The sequence below is a fragment of the Styela clava genome, chromosome 8 (genome assembly GCF_964204865.1).
Source record: "Styela clava chromosome 8, kaStyClav1.hap1.2, whole genome shotgun sequence".
Classification (NCBI taxonomy): domain Eukaryota; kingdom Metazoa; phylum Chordata; class Ascidiacea; order Stolidobranchia; family Styelidae; genus Styela; species Styela clava.
This window is the reverse complement of record NC_135257.1, coordinates 979,985-995,918: the sequence shown is the minus strand read 5'-3', so window position 1 is coordinate 995,918 and position 15,934 is coordinate 979,985. Positions and strand designations below refer to the sequence as shown.

The following is a 15,934-nucleotide window of genomic DNA, read 5'->3' as shown; positions in this document are numbered from 1 at the left end:
AATATAAATTGACTTCAATTTCCATCCATTTGTCCACATAAGACGGGTAGACAATATAAAACTAAAAAAAACGCCAAATGTTTTGAAATGTAGATCCTTACAATTAGATCTCTATGTAAAAGATGGAGATTATAAAAAAAATTAATAAATAAATGGCATCATAACCGTATCAAATGCATTTGTATATATCCGTTTTTTACGTTTGACAAACTTGCAGTTAAAAATTCAAAATGATATGTGCTGTTGCTAACTTCTTCAAATATTTTTAATATACCAAGCAGGTACCAAGAAGGTGTTGAAGTTCGTGGCGGTGCGGTTCACTTTGCTACATTGACTAATGCATGAAAGTAGTTGTGAATGCAGCGCGTTTAATTGAAGTATCATATTTTCATTATCTGTGTCATAGCGCGCACTGTACACGAGTGAAATCCATTATCAGGCATCTCACGTAGAATGTGATATTAATGACAATCTGTTGATGCTTAACATAATTTCCCGAGAGAGCATTTCGAGTAATTTCATGAGGGAAGGAAGTATGGACATTTCCCCTTAACAACGGCGCCGATATTATTCAGACTTTAATGTCACGTTGTGGACAGAGAGAATCTTTGGACACGTAGTGGATTCATGGATTGTTTAATAAATTGTCGTTGGTGTTGGGTTATAGTTTCAGCTACTGTACCTGTGAGAAACAGCAATAAATAATTCAATCTTTAATTAAAAATTGGTACTCTTGAAGTATGTGAACCAAGATGGCGGACACCGGAACGCATTATGTGTACCAGATTAGAGTTACGCCATACGCCAGGCTATTTATAAAAAGTATGTTCTTGTTGAAAAAAAACATCAATTTCTATGCAATCCTTGAATAAAGTTTGAAACCTCCTATTAATTGTATGATCAGTGCTACATCGACCAATTTTATCTGCGGTCATGTTTATATTAACAAACTGATAACTTCTCTAACGTGTGTCTAGAATATTTCAGCTCTGATTCTATTGAGGTATTATTAAATAATAAATTAGTTCGCAAAACAGAATCGTCGAATTTTCACTTACAAGCACGATTTTGAAACATTTAGCTATATGAGGTAGTTGAATCATCTATAGATTCTAGAAGGATATTAATCAAGATGTCAGAAACGACTGAATTCAGAAATATGCCTGGGCCATGGGGATGGCCATTGTTTGGATCTGCTCTAAATGGGTGAGCTATGCTTTGACGGTAGATAGTAAGAGATATATAAATTGACAATTGGCCATCTTAATCTCGGCGTTCATTTGTTTCTGTAGGGTTAGTCACGAAATATAAATTTTCAAATATATAATAATATATATGAAATTTGCGGCGTAGATTTAGTATTTTGTCTCATATTTTTAACTTACTCAAAAGATTCAATGAAGTAAGCTGCCTTGAAATTTTAAATACTAATTCTAGAACTCGTCATGACGATAAAAGATAGGTGAATTCTAGCTAATTTTATATCGAATATTTGAGCAGTATTTTATCTTTATAATAAGGTAATAATAGATCATATGCAAATCTCACAGGTACGATGCAATAAAAGAAGGATTGTTAACAAATAAAAGTGAGATGTCTGGTCGTATTACCGGTCCATTATTCGAAGCCATACGAGATAATCGAGGACTATTCTTCATTCAGTATGGGGATTCATGGAAAAATTGGAAACCATTCGTGGTGAAATCGGTAGCATCGGTGATGCCAGGTAAGTTAGTATAGCTCTTGTAATTATAACATATGGAAAAATACAAAATTGACTTCTGCTTACTCTGGTGCTAATTTATCTATAAGTTACCTGATATAAATCCATGAAGGCAACTTATACCAACGCAAACAAATAAGAATTGCTTTAGACATTTTTCAAACTTTCAGGTTTTCAAGTAGCTTACAAATTGTTTTAGATCTTCCCCAAATAATTTGTGAACAAGCAGATGAATTTTTGTCTGAAGATTTGAAAGATTTTATTGAAAACGGAGAGTCTGTAGCTTTGGGAGATTATTTACTGTATCGTATGGCCCAGGTTGTTTTTCTTGTAAGTACTAAGCATATATATATATTATTGGGTGACCGTACATTTGAACCCATGTGTATATCCGCAGGTTCAACCTATATGCGGGTGCTAAATCCCATGGGTTAGGGTTAGTATGGGTTCAAATATCCGTAAAACAAAAAAATTTTCATAGGTGCAATAGTATGCAGGGGCAATTGTCATGGGTTCAAATGTACGTGGGTTCAAATGTAATGGAACCATATTATTGTAAACATTTTTATAGACCGGAATATATGTAATTTTTAGTCAAATGTATAATTTGTTCTTTTTTTACTAGTGACCATTTATGGGATACTATACTGATGAATACGAATTCTATCATGTTAGAACCTGGGCGTCACCGTCTAGTAAAAAAGTTTTCTTGGCTAGAAAAATGTAAACTCAATTGTATTTTGCTTAATAAACCAAGGTATCAACTATCTGGCAATTAGCATATATATATATATATATATATATATAATGCAGTATTTCACGTTTCATTTTTGTAATATCGATGACGTTTTCGAATTAGGTGAGTAGATAGCCCATATGCTATGCAGATCCGCCGGGAGAAACGTATCGAGTTATTTTCACAAAAAAAAAATCCTCAGGTATAACCAAGCATTTCTAGCCTGATTCTAAAATATGTGTAAACTGCCCTTATTCTGTAGTGCATTATGTAATATTGTAACGCAAGGCGATTTACCACATCACAATACACAAATTTGAATTTTGTGACGAGAAACGACTCTGATTACAGCGTTTTGTCAATATCTTACCAACACACGACTTGTTATTCAGAGTTGTATGAACAAAGAATTTTTGTCAAAGAAGAAAATGGAATTGCAAGAGCTCGTATCCGACATCTACGCGCCATTAGCTAATATCAAATTCTCCCTATTATCGTTCGCTCCGTCACTGTCGTGTTTCCTCCCATTTTCCAGGTAAGTGAGGGACTAACGTGAAGCAATAGAAAAGTGTTACATATATACATGTGCATGAAATAATTCTAATGAATTAGGGTATAAATCGTTTTTGCACTAAGTCGAAGAGGTAGTTCACGTATCCCTCTGGACCCCAGGATCATGCATCTGCCATACAAGTAACTACTTGAATATTACTATTATTGCCTTTGATTGAAACTATGAGGTTGCGCCCAATAGCTCCAGGCGCGCTGTACCACAAAACCATTTCAGATACTGTAGTTGGTGGATATAAGATACCAAAAGACGTTGTCATTCATCCAAATTTGTGGAGTGTTCATCATGATCTGAAGTACTGGGGGCCGGACGTCGAAGCTTTTCGCCCAGACAGGCATTTGGACAAAGACGGAAAATTTGTGAAATCGGATCACGTGATAACATTCTCAGTTGGAGAACGTAAATGCATTGGAAAACAAATTGCAGAAGCTGATATCTTTGTCTTTTCAGCTACAACAATGCTACGGTTAGTATTTTCTCAGAGTTATGGAAACCGCAAATTATTGAAATATGTTTTGGTGACATCATCTATTTTATCAGCGCTTACATTTAAATAGGTTACAGATTATTTGTAAAATATTTATATTACTTTATGATATATCTATTATATTTACCGTAAATGAGTTTATATTATTCTAATTATACATCTTCTCGTTCAAACAGCTATGATGTGTCGTTAGACCCGGAGTACGAAGATGTAGACATGACTGGCATATCATCTGCTATACTGCAGTCTCCCGACTACAAAGTTATGCTGACTCATCGACAAACAAAACAAAATCTCTGACAATTTGTATACATAGCCTAAGAAAATATTATTTAATCCAGATTTAATTTACCTTTTTCTTATGCTTTTTCATTTACCTTAAATGGTAATTAATAGTCATATAAAAGTCCATATAAAAAATCTGCACCTGGCACGAAATTTTAAATAGCGTTTGTTGAGAATATAAAAATTTTAATGACAAAAAGTAATATCACCAAGTTAACTTTATCCGAGAGTTTCTGCTCAGCACAGATATCGAGTATATTTTCTCATCAGTTTGCTAAGTTTACTGTCATTTCTAATAATACAACAGTTTTATTTGAAGATATTTGTATTTGTTTATATACCTACTGCGGAATTTGACAAATGCAACGCTCAATATAACTAGCATATTATTCAAATCAAGGTAGTTGTTTTCAAATATATGGACACGAAATCCAAAACGTACCGCAACTTGAGAAAAGCGATTTTTTCACAAAAAGAGGGGGAAAAAAAGAAAAGGAATACTAACAACATGATGATCATTTAATTTTTAATCTAATGCAAAATTACGCCAATGAATTCTCATTACTACGTCGATCAATGGAACATACTAAATATCGGTCGATTTCTACACGGTTCGCTTTTAAAAATCTGAGTCTCAGAAACAAAGTCTATGAATAGTAAGCGGTAAACGCCACAGCTCCCGGTTTATTTTACGAAAAGCCGGTTGTATTGCCACAGATGTCACACGCTTGGGTGTACTCAGTATGAAAGAGTTTTTTCTGCTTATGGCTTCGAAATATCATGAGTTGTTATGACAAACGTTGGGGGTGTAAGATGAATATTTGTATGAACGGCACCGGCGGCGGCACACGGCGCGGCGGTGTGGCTCAACGGGCTAAGCGTTAGGAACACGCTCGCCACCGCACCTCTAATTACTCTGCGTGGGTTCGCAGGTTCGAATCCCATGCAGGGATGGTTATGTGCGAGAGGATTGCTGGACTCTTCGCCGTCGTTGGGTGGTTCACGTAACCGCTGGTCTGTTACGGCTTCCTCCACCACCAAGTCCATGCTTCCGAAAACAAACAAAATAACTAATCCCATACCCGACTTGGAATAGTAACCGGACGAGAGGCCGTGGTTCGCCATATGGATAAGCCGTCTTATCGGCTTTCCTCTCGCCCGGGATAAATATGTAAACCCTATCCTATACTATCCTTATTCATAATCTACTAATAGAATGTAGCTTAGTTTTACAGAGCTAAGTGTATAATATTGAATATATATGCAATCAAGCCGTGTTTGGTTCACTGCAATTCACTGGATAATAGATTTTGCTCAAAATTATCAACGAACGTCCTGGGCGAATTTAGTATGGATCTGATACATTACTCATCTTTAATTCTTTTAAAAGTGGACGGTGCTATCTATTACCAGCAACTGACGGATATTTGAAGTCTGATATATGAATGACTTGAGCCATCACCCATCAATTATTTCAGCTTTCGGATCTCCAAAGTTAAAATTTTTCTTCAATGGTTTTTCCCTTTTACCTCGCACCTTTCTGCGAACGGCCCTCTAGCGCCGACGTCATTGTGGTACAATAATGGCCAATGGCTCAAAGTGTTTTGGTAATGGTATATTAATATATTTACTATATTAGTCACGCCGCGTTTGCCAACTCTCAAAGTTTTTTTTCTCATCAGAGCGCGAACGTTCTCATTATCCCGTTCCAGAGTTCCTCAGTTCATGCATTGCTATTCGTACATACTATGATTTGTGAAAGTGTTACCTAGTCCTAGAGCAGGGGTTCTCAAACTTTTTGTGTTGCGGAGCCCTTGAAAGGTTGAATACTATTCACGGAGCCCCAAAATAAATGTTAAAATTGTTACTTTCCGATTAATATTCCTGAGTAAGTTAAAAGTACTTTACTTAATTAAAACGCTAAATCCTTTTTACTAGGGTTAATACAAGTCATAAATATATCTAAATTTCAAAGATAAATTATATATACTAAAGCTGTAAATTTGACACTTGGCAAACATATTAATGAACTAGGGGCCGAATCTTGTCCCTTTTGACATTTTCGGAAGACCTAAAAGGTCGCTAATAACGTGCGCGATTGCATTTTGTTACAATTGCGATTGTTTTCGTCAGCATGGCGTATTTTTAAACCTTCAACATCTTTACGCCGGTGTTTATTCTCCCTAAATCGAAAATTTCCTTTGGCATGTACATGTATTGTTCCATAATGACAACAATAATTGCTCTTTTGTTCTCGTGGGAAATTATGTGTTCAATGTGAAAAACATATTATGATCATCGGCGACTAAATGCTAAAAATAATAACTAATAAAGAGGTAAATCCGCAACTTAAATTTCTTGATTGGAAAGCTGCATTCTGAAATATTAAAACTAAAACTTAAAATGATCGCACTATAAGTTTGGTTTCAGCAGATTTCAAAACGCTTTTTTAAACATTGTTAATCACAAAATTTAGTGTTATGTTAGGTTTTCTTAGGTTATTCATCGTAGTAGCTGCGAAATCAAAACATCTGCTGATCTTGGCGAAGAGGCTACTATAAATGAGTCACTTCTTAGTGAAGATTTGAGGTTAAAAGAAAATCTCAAGTAGTTGAGGAGAAGTGATTAAGCTAGAAAGTAAGACAGGATAAAAATTGAAACGGATAATCGCAGAACAAATACTGAAATAGTGGCGTAGTTGGGACACGACAGGAGAGAGTTTTTTGGAGTACTTTACAAGCATGACTCGAGGGGATTTTAAGAAGTTGTTTAGTCAGATAGTTCGAGCAAGACCCACCCACACTAATTTAATATCAAGCATGTTTTAGCAACAAAGGTTACAAGCGGAAAATTAGAAAAATACAGCTGTTTGCGACTCGTTGCGTGCTCTGCATATGGAATTTGCTGGCTGGATGCTACAGGTTTCTGCCTCAACAACAAGCAGAACTTTTTGAGCCTGGATGGCGTTTGGATATGCAGTTTGCAGCATTGACATACAGCCTTAATGCGGATATGAAAAAAAGTTATGCCTCTAATGTACGAAGAATCTGATTCAAAACACCAGTCTAGATGTTGAAAAGAAACCGTTTTTCGACTTAAATTTGAATACAATATTTTATGAAAATGTTAAAGCAGTTGTTTGCTTGAATTTGTTCCAGATTTGAATCCAAGATCTATCACGGACACGACGATATCTCGAATATCAGCATCATTGCTTCGAGATGCGATATTAACTGACAAAAGTCTATATATATTGACTGATTGTATTTTTATTTTGTGTATTTGCAGCATAAAGAAGTTAAAATAATATTGTAATAACATAAAAACTCAATCCAGATTTCCCAACCAAGCATGTGCAGCAGCTTCTGGAGGGTACACTGTGCGTGAACTCTAACATATCCATTTTTGTGATTCTATCTATTGTAACCATCTAAAATGTATTGAGAAATATATACTGTACAAACTGGGTACAATACCAATTTTTCGTTAACAGAAAATGTGTGTGGTTGTTCAACATGAAACTGAGAAGTGTCTAATATCGGATGCCTAGGCAGAGCGTCTAAGACTTGTAACTTGTAAAAACGGTGCTGTTTTTAAGAATGAAAGTATTGAAGTACTTGCAGTGGCGACAAGAGGAATTGATTTTGCTTTATTTGATATGACATAACCCAAGCAGTTGATACCAAATTTATCATCAGTTATATAATCATCGTTCGACTTCTAAATCTCAAATATCCTCGGCTTTAAAGGATTTCGTTGGGAATCTTTTAATTTAACTACGTAATAAACTTGTTATGGATTATTTTTATTTAATATTCAACCAAAACTGCGAACGGCATCCCAGGCATGTCACGTAGAATGTAGAATTTAATGACGCTCTGTTTATGATTAAGATGATTTCCTGTGACAATTTCAAAATTCAAGAGGTCATTTCGAGCAATTTCATGATGGCGGAAGCATGGAAGTTTTTCTTAATAAGGGCGCACATATTGTCCATACATTAATGTCACGTTGCGGACGAAGAAAGATTTCGGATGCGAAGGGATTTCTGGATTGTTTTGATAAATTGTCGTTGGTGTTTCTGTTGGGTTATATTTGTAGCTACTCTGCTTGAGAGAAACAGTAAAAATTAATTCAATCTTTGATAATCTAATACAAAAATGTTCATTGATTGATATTTCGATGACTATTCGATAAAGTATATATATTCTCGTTGAGATAAAGACTTCAATTTCCACGGAAATCTTGGGGTACAAATACTCGTAACTAAAGTTTAAAAGCTCATACTGATTGATTAATCAGTGCAATATCGATCAATTTTAGCTGGCCCCATGTTTTTATTACCAAATTGATAACCTCTATAATGTGTGTCTATAGCATATTCCAGCCATGATGCCATTGAATTAATTTTGAACAAAAAATTAGCTTGCAGAACAGAATGGGTTGCATTTTCAGTAACGAGCACGGGGTTGAAACTTTTATCTATATGAAGTATTTTAATCACCTAGAAGTTTATAAATTAAGATGTCAGAAACGACTGATTTCAGAAATATGCCTGGGCCCTGTGGTTGGCCATTCTTTGGATCTGCTCTACAACTCAAATAGTTCCCTAAAAAAACTTTACTAAATTGTCAAACCAACATTATGGAAATTTATTTTAATACAAAATGTTCAATCAAGATTGGGTTGTTCTGAATGGATGAGCCGTGTGTTGACAAGTATATAAATAAAGCATTTGAGCATCTTAATCTCGACTTTCATTTCTGAAGAGTTAGTCACGAAATATGAATTCTCGAATATGTTTGAACATTATAGTTTGAATTATAGTATTTCGTCTCACATTTTTCAAAGTTTTATTCAGTTAAGCCTAAATAGAGATTTTAAATATGAATTTTAACCTCCTGACAATACATTGGTAAATAATTAATTTCAGGTATTTATATATAGATATATGTGTAGTATTTTATCCTTATGTTATTCCATTATTTATCCTTTGCAAATCTCACAGGTATGAAGCAATAAAAGAAGGATTGAAGCCATCCGAGATAATCGGGGACTATTCTTCATCGAGTATTGAGATTCATGGAAAAAGTGGAAACCATTTGTGGTCAAATCGGTAGCATCAGTAATGTTAGGTAAGCTAATATAGCTTATGTAGGGATAACATATTTTAAAATACTCTACAATATCATTTCCGTAGTTCAGCAGTTTTTTTTTTATCTCAGCTATCTGAATTTTTTTTATTTGACTGAATAAATTTGGCGGTTATATTTCTTTATAAGCTGGCAAACTCCCATTCAAAAGCTGAAAATTATATATGCTGATGCTACCTTCTTCAAATATTTATAATATACCTAGCATTATTCCCACATTTTCTTCAAACCAGCAGAAATAAATGCATCTCACTTACAAATAAGTACCAACGTTCTGAAATAAACAAATACTGCTTTGTATATATTCAAGTATTTTGAACCATGGAATAAGTTCAAAAATGTTATTTAGAGCTTTCCAAAATAATTTGTGAACAATTGTTGTCTGAAGATTTGAAAGATTTTATTGAGAACGGAGAGTCTGTTGCATTGGGAGATTACTTACTGTATCGTATGGCCCAGGTTGTTTTTCTTGTAGGTACTGAACATATTGTAAACATTTTTAATAGACGGCAATGCATACTAATTTTTGCCTGATGTAGAAATTTTTTCAAACAAGTGATTTTTTATAGATTTCTGATGAATAGGAATGCCATCATACTAAATAGGGGTGTGCAAGGTTTTTAGACCAGGGGTCAATAATTTTGCCTATCTGGACTGGCGGGCCATGTAAGTGTGACGTAAATAATGACAATTATATATGAACAATATCTACAGTGTTACAAAAGCCTCGTGCCAAAACTAAATATAATATTAACGAATTCCTTGAGCTATTTTTTAACTAAAACATCAAAATTTGGGTTTAGTTTGGCTGTGGCAGAATCATGAGAATCAGATTGAACTAGAGCTGCGTGCAGCTTTAACAGGCTTCCCGCGTAAAAAAAACTGAAGACGCTTTTTGCTCACTGGAGCGTGAACGCGTGGTCAGTCATGCATAAAATTTGCAATTTATGATGGGCGACTTATTATCTGCATGTGATGTAAATTTCATGTCTCTAAGTAGTGTCGTTGTCGAGGAGAAGATGAAAATGTAAAATCCTATATTGCTCACTGGAGCGTATCGCCGAGGTCACTCATGCGTATCCTTGACATATCGTATCCAGAACATGTCCATTTATCATTGTTATGAATTTTAACCCAATAGCATGTATCAATTTTGAGATATCGCAAAAAAACTGAAGACGCGTTTTGCTCACTGGAGCGTGAAAGCGTGGTCAGTCATGCATAAAACATGCAATTTATGACGGGGGACTTATTATCTGCATGTGATGTAAATTTCATGTCTCTGAGTGGTGTCGTTCTCGAGGAGAAGATGAAAATGTAAAATCCTATATTGCTCACTGGAGCGTATCGCCGAGGTCACTCATGCGTATCCTTGACATATCGTATCCGGAACATGTCCATTAAGCATTGTTATGAATTTCAACCCAATAGCATGTATCAATTTTGAGAAATCGCAAAAAAAACGAAGACGCGTTTTGCTCACTGGAGCGTGAAAGCGTGGTCAGTCATGCACAAAATTTGCATTTTATTGCTAGCTGAGAACTTCTGCACATTTGAGGTGAATTTCAAGTCTGTAGGACCAATTTGAAAAAAAAATAATAAAAATAAATAATAATAATAATAAATAAATAATAATAAATAAATAATAATAATAATAAAACACAGGAATACAATAGGTTCCCTGCTGACAAGCAGCGGGAAGCCTAATAATCAACGGGCGTAGTTTGCCCATGTCAGTGCTAGATTCTGGTTTCCTACCGCGGGATTAAAACTTGTTTTATACCTGAATGCGAATTCTGAACATACTTTGTTCGAGATAATCAAGAATTAACTATGTATTGACTAGTGTATAAATGTTGCAGTATTACACGTTTCATTTTGGTAATATCAATGTTGTTCAAACTCCCCCGTCTTCTAGTCTAATATACATACAAATGTTTGCGAATTGTGTGAGTAGCCATGTATGCTATGCATGTCGGTTGGTAGAAGCTGGAAGGGTTATATCGAAGTATTTTTACTAAAACAGTTTCCCATGTTATAACCGCGTTTTTAGCTCAAGTGTTGCTATCGTAAGCTGTCCATTATTCTGGATCTCTATGATATTGTAAAAATAAATGCCATTGTGCAGCAGTACGGGAGTACCGACTCATCGACCGAGTGCTTAGTTTATACGGTAATATACACATGCCGTACAATATTTTTAATGGATTACAATATAAATCGTTTTCATACCAAAACGAAAACATAAGTTCAGATATCCCGTATGTACTATCAGGGCCATGCATCTGAAAAAAAGTAACTACTAACATACCGGACTTGGATTGATAACTGATTGAAAACAGTAGACTCATCATAAGAATAAGCCCAAATATCGTTCGTCTTTCCTTTTTCTGGACGAAATTAGAGTATTAGTCTTTGACATAATAGTTCTAACGCATTCTAATTATATCAGATTAGCATATTGGGTCTTATTATTTATTTAAAACATATTTAACATTTATCTGGCTGATGGACCCACCCGCAGAATATAAATTTTAATCAGGATAATTGATCTGATAGAAGAACATTGACTAGAAAAACAGTCCCATGTGAAGGACATGACTTGTTCTTTTTTTGAAGTTGGGAAACAGTACAGTATATTATCTGGTTGATTTTTAATTCACTTTGTATGAAATTTGTAATTTTTGCGACGTGTTTTATAACTTGGCTCGAAATACAGTTTTTAAATGTTTTTGAACAACGTCTTAAGATTTTTTGTATTTGAATGCACGTCTAACAGTAATAAAATACACACGCCAGTTACTAATCTTTATTATGTGAAACTGGCATGTCATTTATTTTTTCATTAATCAGTCACAAATTTATGAATTTTATATAGATTTATTGTAGTTGTTTTGTTGATCATATACGCTCCTAAAGAAAACCACCTCAAAAAATCAGGCATACTTATATGATGCAAATACACTTTTCAGTGTTTAGAATACCTTGAACCCAATCAAGGCGATTTGGAATCATTGCGCCTATTTTCATGGACATGATATCGGCCGGTTCAATAACCGTATCAAACCGGTTGATGTGGATCATTTTATTTCTTTTGAAACATCCAGGTATGATGAAAGAAGTTCAACATAAAATTGAAGAAGAAATGAAAGGTTATAGATGTATGGCAAATTTATTCTAAAATTTATATCCTAGTGAACTTTTCAAAAAATTATGTATTTTGAATGGAATAAATTATTTAAATTGTTTAAACTAATAATATGTAGTTCGACACATTCACTACTAGTTAGTCATGAAATTTCTGCGTCCTGAGTCGTAAAAAATACCGTCAAATTTCAAGTCACTGATTGAAGAGAAACATTCATTTTGCAACAATTTTCAACGACGAAAATGCTTTTAATTTAGCGAATGAAATCGTCAAAAATTCAGTATACTCTCTTCACCAACCAATTGCTCAATATTAGCAAGTTTGGAAAAGCCACCTGACGTAATAGATGTATCACTGCCATAGAAAATGTTGAAACGCATTTTTGAAACTAAATTTTCGTCATTTCAGACTTTTCTTTTTTCTACTTTAACCTTCCCAGCATGGCAAGCCACTGTGAGTATTGAAACTCAATAATCTCGAAGGTGTTGAAGTTCGTGGCGGTGCGGTTCACTTTGCTACATTGACTAATGCATGAAAGTAGTTGTGAATGCAACGCGTTTAATTGAAATATCATATTTTCATTATCTGTGTCATAGCGCGCACTGTACACGACCGAAATCCATTATCAGGCATCTCACGTAGAATGTGATATATATTAATGACAATCTGTTGATGCTTAACATAATTTCCCGAGAGATCATTTCGAGTAATTTCATGATGGAAGGAAGCATGGACATTTTCCTTTTACAACGGCGCTTATATTATTCAGACATTAATGTCACGTTGTGAACAGAGTGAGTCTTTGAACACGTAGTGGATTCATGGATTGTTTTATTAAATTGTCGTTGGTGTTGGGTTATAGTTTCAGCTACTTTACCTACGAGAAATTTGAATCCAAGATCTATCACGGACACGACGACATCTCGAATATCAGCATCATTGCTTCGAGATGCGATATTAACTGACAAAAGTCTATATATATTGACTGATTGTATTTTTATTTTGTGTATTTGCAGCATAAAGAAGTTAAAATAATATTGTAATAACATAAACACTCAATCCAGATTTCCCAACCAAGCATGTGCAGCAGCTTCTGGAGGGTACACTGTGCGTGAACTCTAACACATCCCTTTTTGTGATTCTATCACAGTATGCTTTTTCACATAGACACGTAGGCTACATAAACATTTTCACCACTTGTTGTGATTTTATTGTAATCATCTAAAATGTATTGAGAAATATATACTGTACAAATTGGGTACAATACCAATTTGTCGTTAACAGAAAATGCGTGTGGTTGTTCAACATGAAACTGAGAAGTGTCTAATATCGGATGCCTAGGCAGAGCGTCTAAGACTTGTAACTTGTAAAAACGGTGCTGTTTTTAAGAATGAAAGTATTGAAGTACTTGCAGTGGCGACAAGAGGAATTGATTTTGCTTTATTTGATATGACATAACCCAAGCAGTTGATACCAAATTTATCATCAGTTATATAATCATCGTTCGACTTCTAAATCTCAAATATCCTCGGCTTTAAAGGATTTCGTTGGGAATCTTTTAATTTAACTACGTAATAAACTTGTTATGGATTATTTTTATTTAATATTCAACCAAAACTGCGAACGGCATCCCAGGCATGTCACGTAGAATGTAGAATTTAATGACGCTCTGTTTATGATTAAGATGATTTCCTGTGACAATTTCAAAATTCAAGAGGTCATTTCGAGCAATTTCATGATGGCGGAAGCATGGAAGTTTTTCTTAATAAGGGCGCACATATTGTCCATACATTAATGTCACGTTGCGGACGAAGAAAGATTTCGGATGCGAAGGGATTTCTGGATTGTTTTGATAAATTGTCGTTGGTGTTCCTGTTGGGTTATATTTGTAGCTACTCTGCTTGAGAGAAACAGTAAAAATTAATTCAATCTTTGATAATCTAATACAAAAATGTTCATTGATTGATATTTCGATGACTATTCGATAAAGTATATATATTCTCGTTGAGATAAAGACTTCAATTTCCACGGAAATCTTGGGGTACAAATACTCGTAACTAAAGTTTAAAAGCTCATACTGATTGATTAATCAGTGCAATATCGATCAATTTTAGCTGGCCCTATGTTTTTATTACCAAATTGATAACCCCTATAATGTGTGTCTATAGCATATTCCAGCCATGATGCCATTGAATTAATTTTGAACAAAAAATTAGCTTGCAGAACAGAATGGGTTGCATTTTCAGTAACGAGCACGGGGTTGAAACTTTTATCTATATGAAGTATTTTAATCACCTAGAAGTTTATAAGTCAAGATGTCAGAAACGACTGATTTCAGAAATATGCCTGGGCCCTGTGGTTGGCCATTCTTTGGATCTGCTCTACAACTCAAATAGTTCCCTAAAAAAACTTTACTAAATTGTCAAACCAACATTATGGAAATATATTTTAATACAAAATGTTCAATCAAGATTGGGTTGTTCTGAATGGATGAGCCGTGTGTTGACAAGTATATAAATAAAGCATTTGAGCATCTTAATCTCGACTTTCATTTCTGAAGAGTTAGTCACGAAATATGAATTCTCGAATATGTTTGAACATTATAGTTTGAATTATAGTATTTCGTCTCCCATTTTTCAAAGTTTTATTCAGTTAAGCCTAAATAGAGATTTTAAATATGAATTTTAACCTCCTGACAATACATTGGTAAATAATTAATTTCAGGTATTTATATATAGATATATGTGTAGTATTTTATCCTTATGTTATTCCATTATTTATCCTTTGCAAATCTCACAGGCATGAAGCAATAAAAGAAGGATTGAAGCCATCCGAGATAATCGGGGACTATTCTTCATCGAGTATGGAGATTCATGGAAAAAGTGGAAACCATTTGTGGTCAAATCGGTAGCATCAGTAATGTCAGGTAAGTTAGTATAGCTTCTGTAGGCATAACATATTTTAAAATACTCTACAATATCATTTCCGTAGTTCAGTAGTTTTTTTTTTATCTCAGCTATCTGAATTTTTTTTATTTGACTGAATAAATTTGGCGGTTATATTTCTTTATAAGCTGGCAAACTACCATTCAAAAGCTGAAAATTATATATGCTGATGCTACCTTCTTCAAATATTTATAATATACCTAGCATTATTCCCACATTTTCTTCAAACCAGCAAAAATGAATGCATCTCACTTACAAATAAGTACCAACGTTCTGAAATAAACAAATACTGCTTTGGATATATTCAAGTATTTTGAATTATGGAATAAGTTGTTTTTCTTGTGGGTACTGAACATATTGTAAACATTTTTAATAGACGGCAATGCATACTAATTTTTGCCTGATGTAGAAATTTTTTCAAACAAGTGATTTTTTTATAGATTTCTGATGAATAGGAATGCCATCATACTAAATAGGGGTGTGCAAGGTTTTTAGACCAGGGGTCAATAATTTTGCCTATCTGGACTGGCGGGCCATGTAAGTGTGACGTAAATAATGACAATTATATATGAACAATATCTACAGTGTTACAAAAGCCTCGTGCCAAAACTAAATATAATATTAAAGAATTCCTTGAGCTATTTTTTTTAACTAAAACATCAAAATTTGGGTTTAGTTTGGCTGTGGCGGAATCAGGAGGATCAGATTAGATTACCCAACGGGCCTGATTTTGCCCGCGGCCCGTAGTTTGCCCATGTCAGTGCTAGATTCTGGTTTCCTACCGTGGGAGTAAAACTTGTTTTATACCTGAATGCGAATTCTGAATATACTTTGTTCGAGATAATCAAGAATTAACTATGTATTGACTAGTGTATAAATGTTGCAG

The 15,934-nt window shown here is 34.4% G+C and overlaps 1 protein-coding gene across 1 annotated transcript; it reads left to right on the top strand.

The window, feature by feature from the left end:
* The first annotated feature begins 665 nt into the window (after positions 1-665).
* Positions 666-4,091, top strand: LOC120346609 (cytochrome P450 2H2-like). Its single transcript, XM_078115343.1, has 6 exons — positions 666-1,206; positions 1,551-1,726; positions 1,923-2,053; positions 2,852-2,994; positions 3,214-3,496; positions 3,694-4,091. The coding sequence occupies exons 1-5, from the start codon at positions 1,133-1,135 to the stop codon at positions 3,266-3,268; spliced, it is 579 nt and encodes a 192-aa protein (XP_077971469.1). The 5' UTR covers positions 666-1,132; the 3' UTR covers positions 3,269-3,496; positions 3,694-4,091.
* Positions 4,092-15,934: the final 11,843 nt, after the last annotated feature.

Bases quoted from the DNA above. Each gene is read 5' to 3' on its own strand.
- LOC120346609 (XM_078115343.1), top strand. From the start codon at position 1,133: ATGTCAGAAACGACTGAATTCAGAAATATGCCTGGGCCATGGGGATGG. The intron at 2,054-2,851 runs GTAAGTACTAAG...CTTGTTATTCAG, and splicing joins TGGCCCAGGTTGTTTTTCTT to AGTTGTATGAACAAAGAATT. The intron at 2,995-3,213 runs GTAAGTGAGGGA...TGCGCCCAATAG, and splicing joins TGTTTCCTCCCATTTTCCAG to CTCCAGGCGCGCTGTACCAC.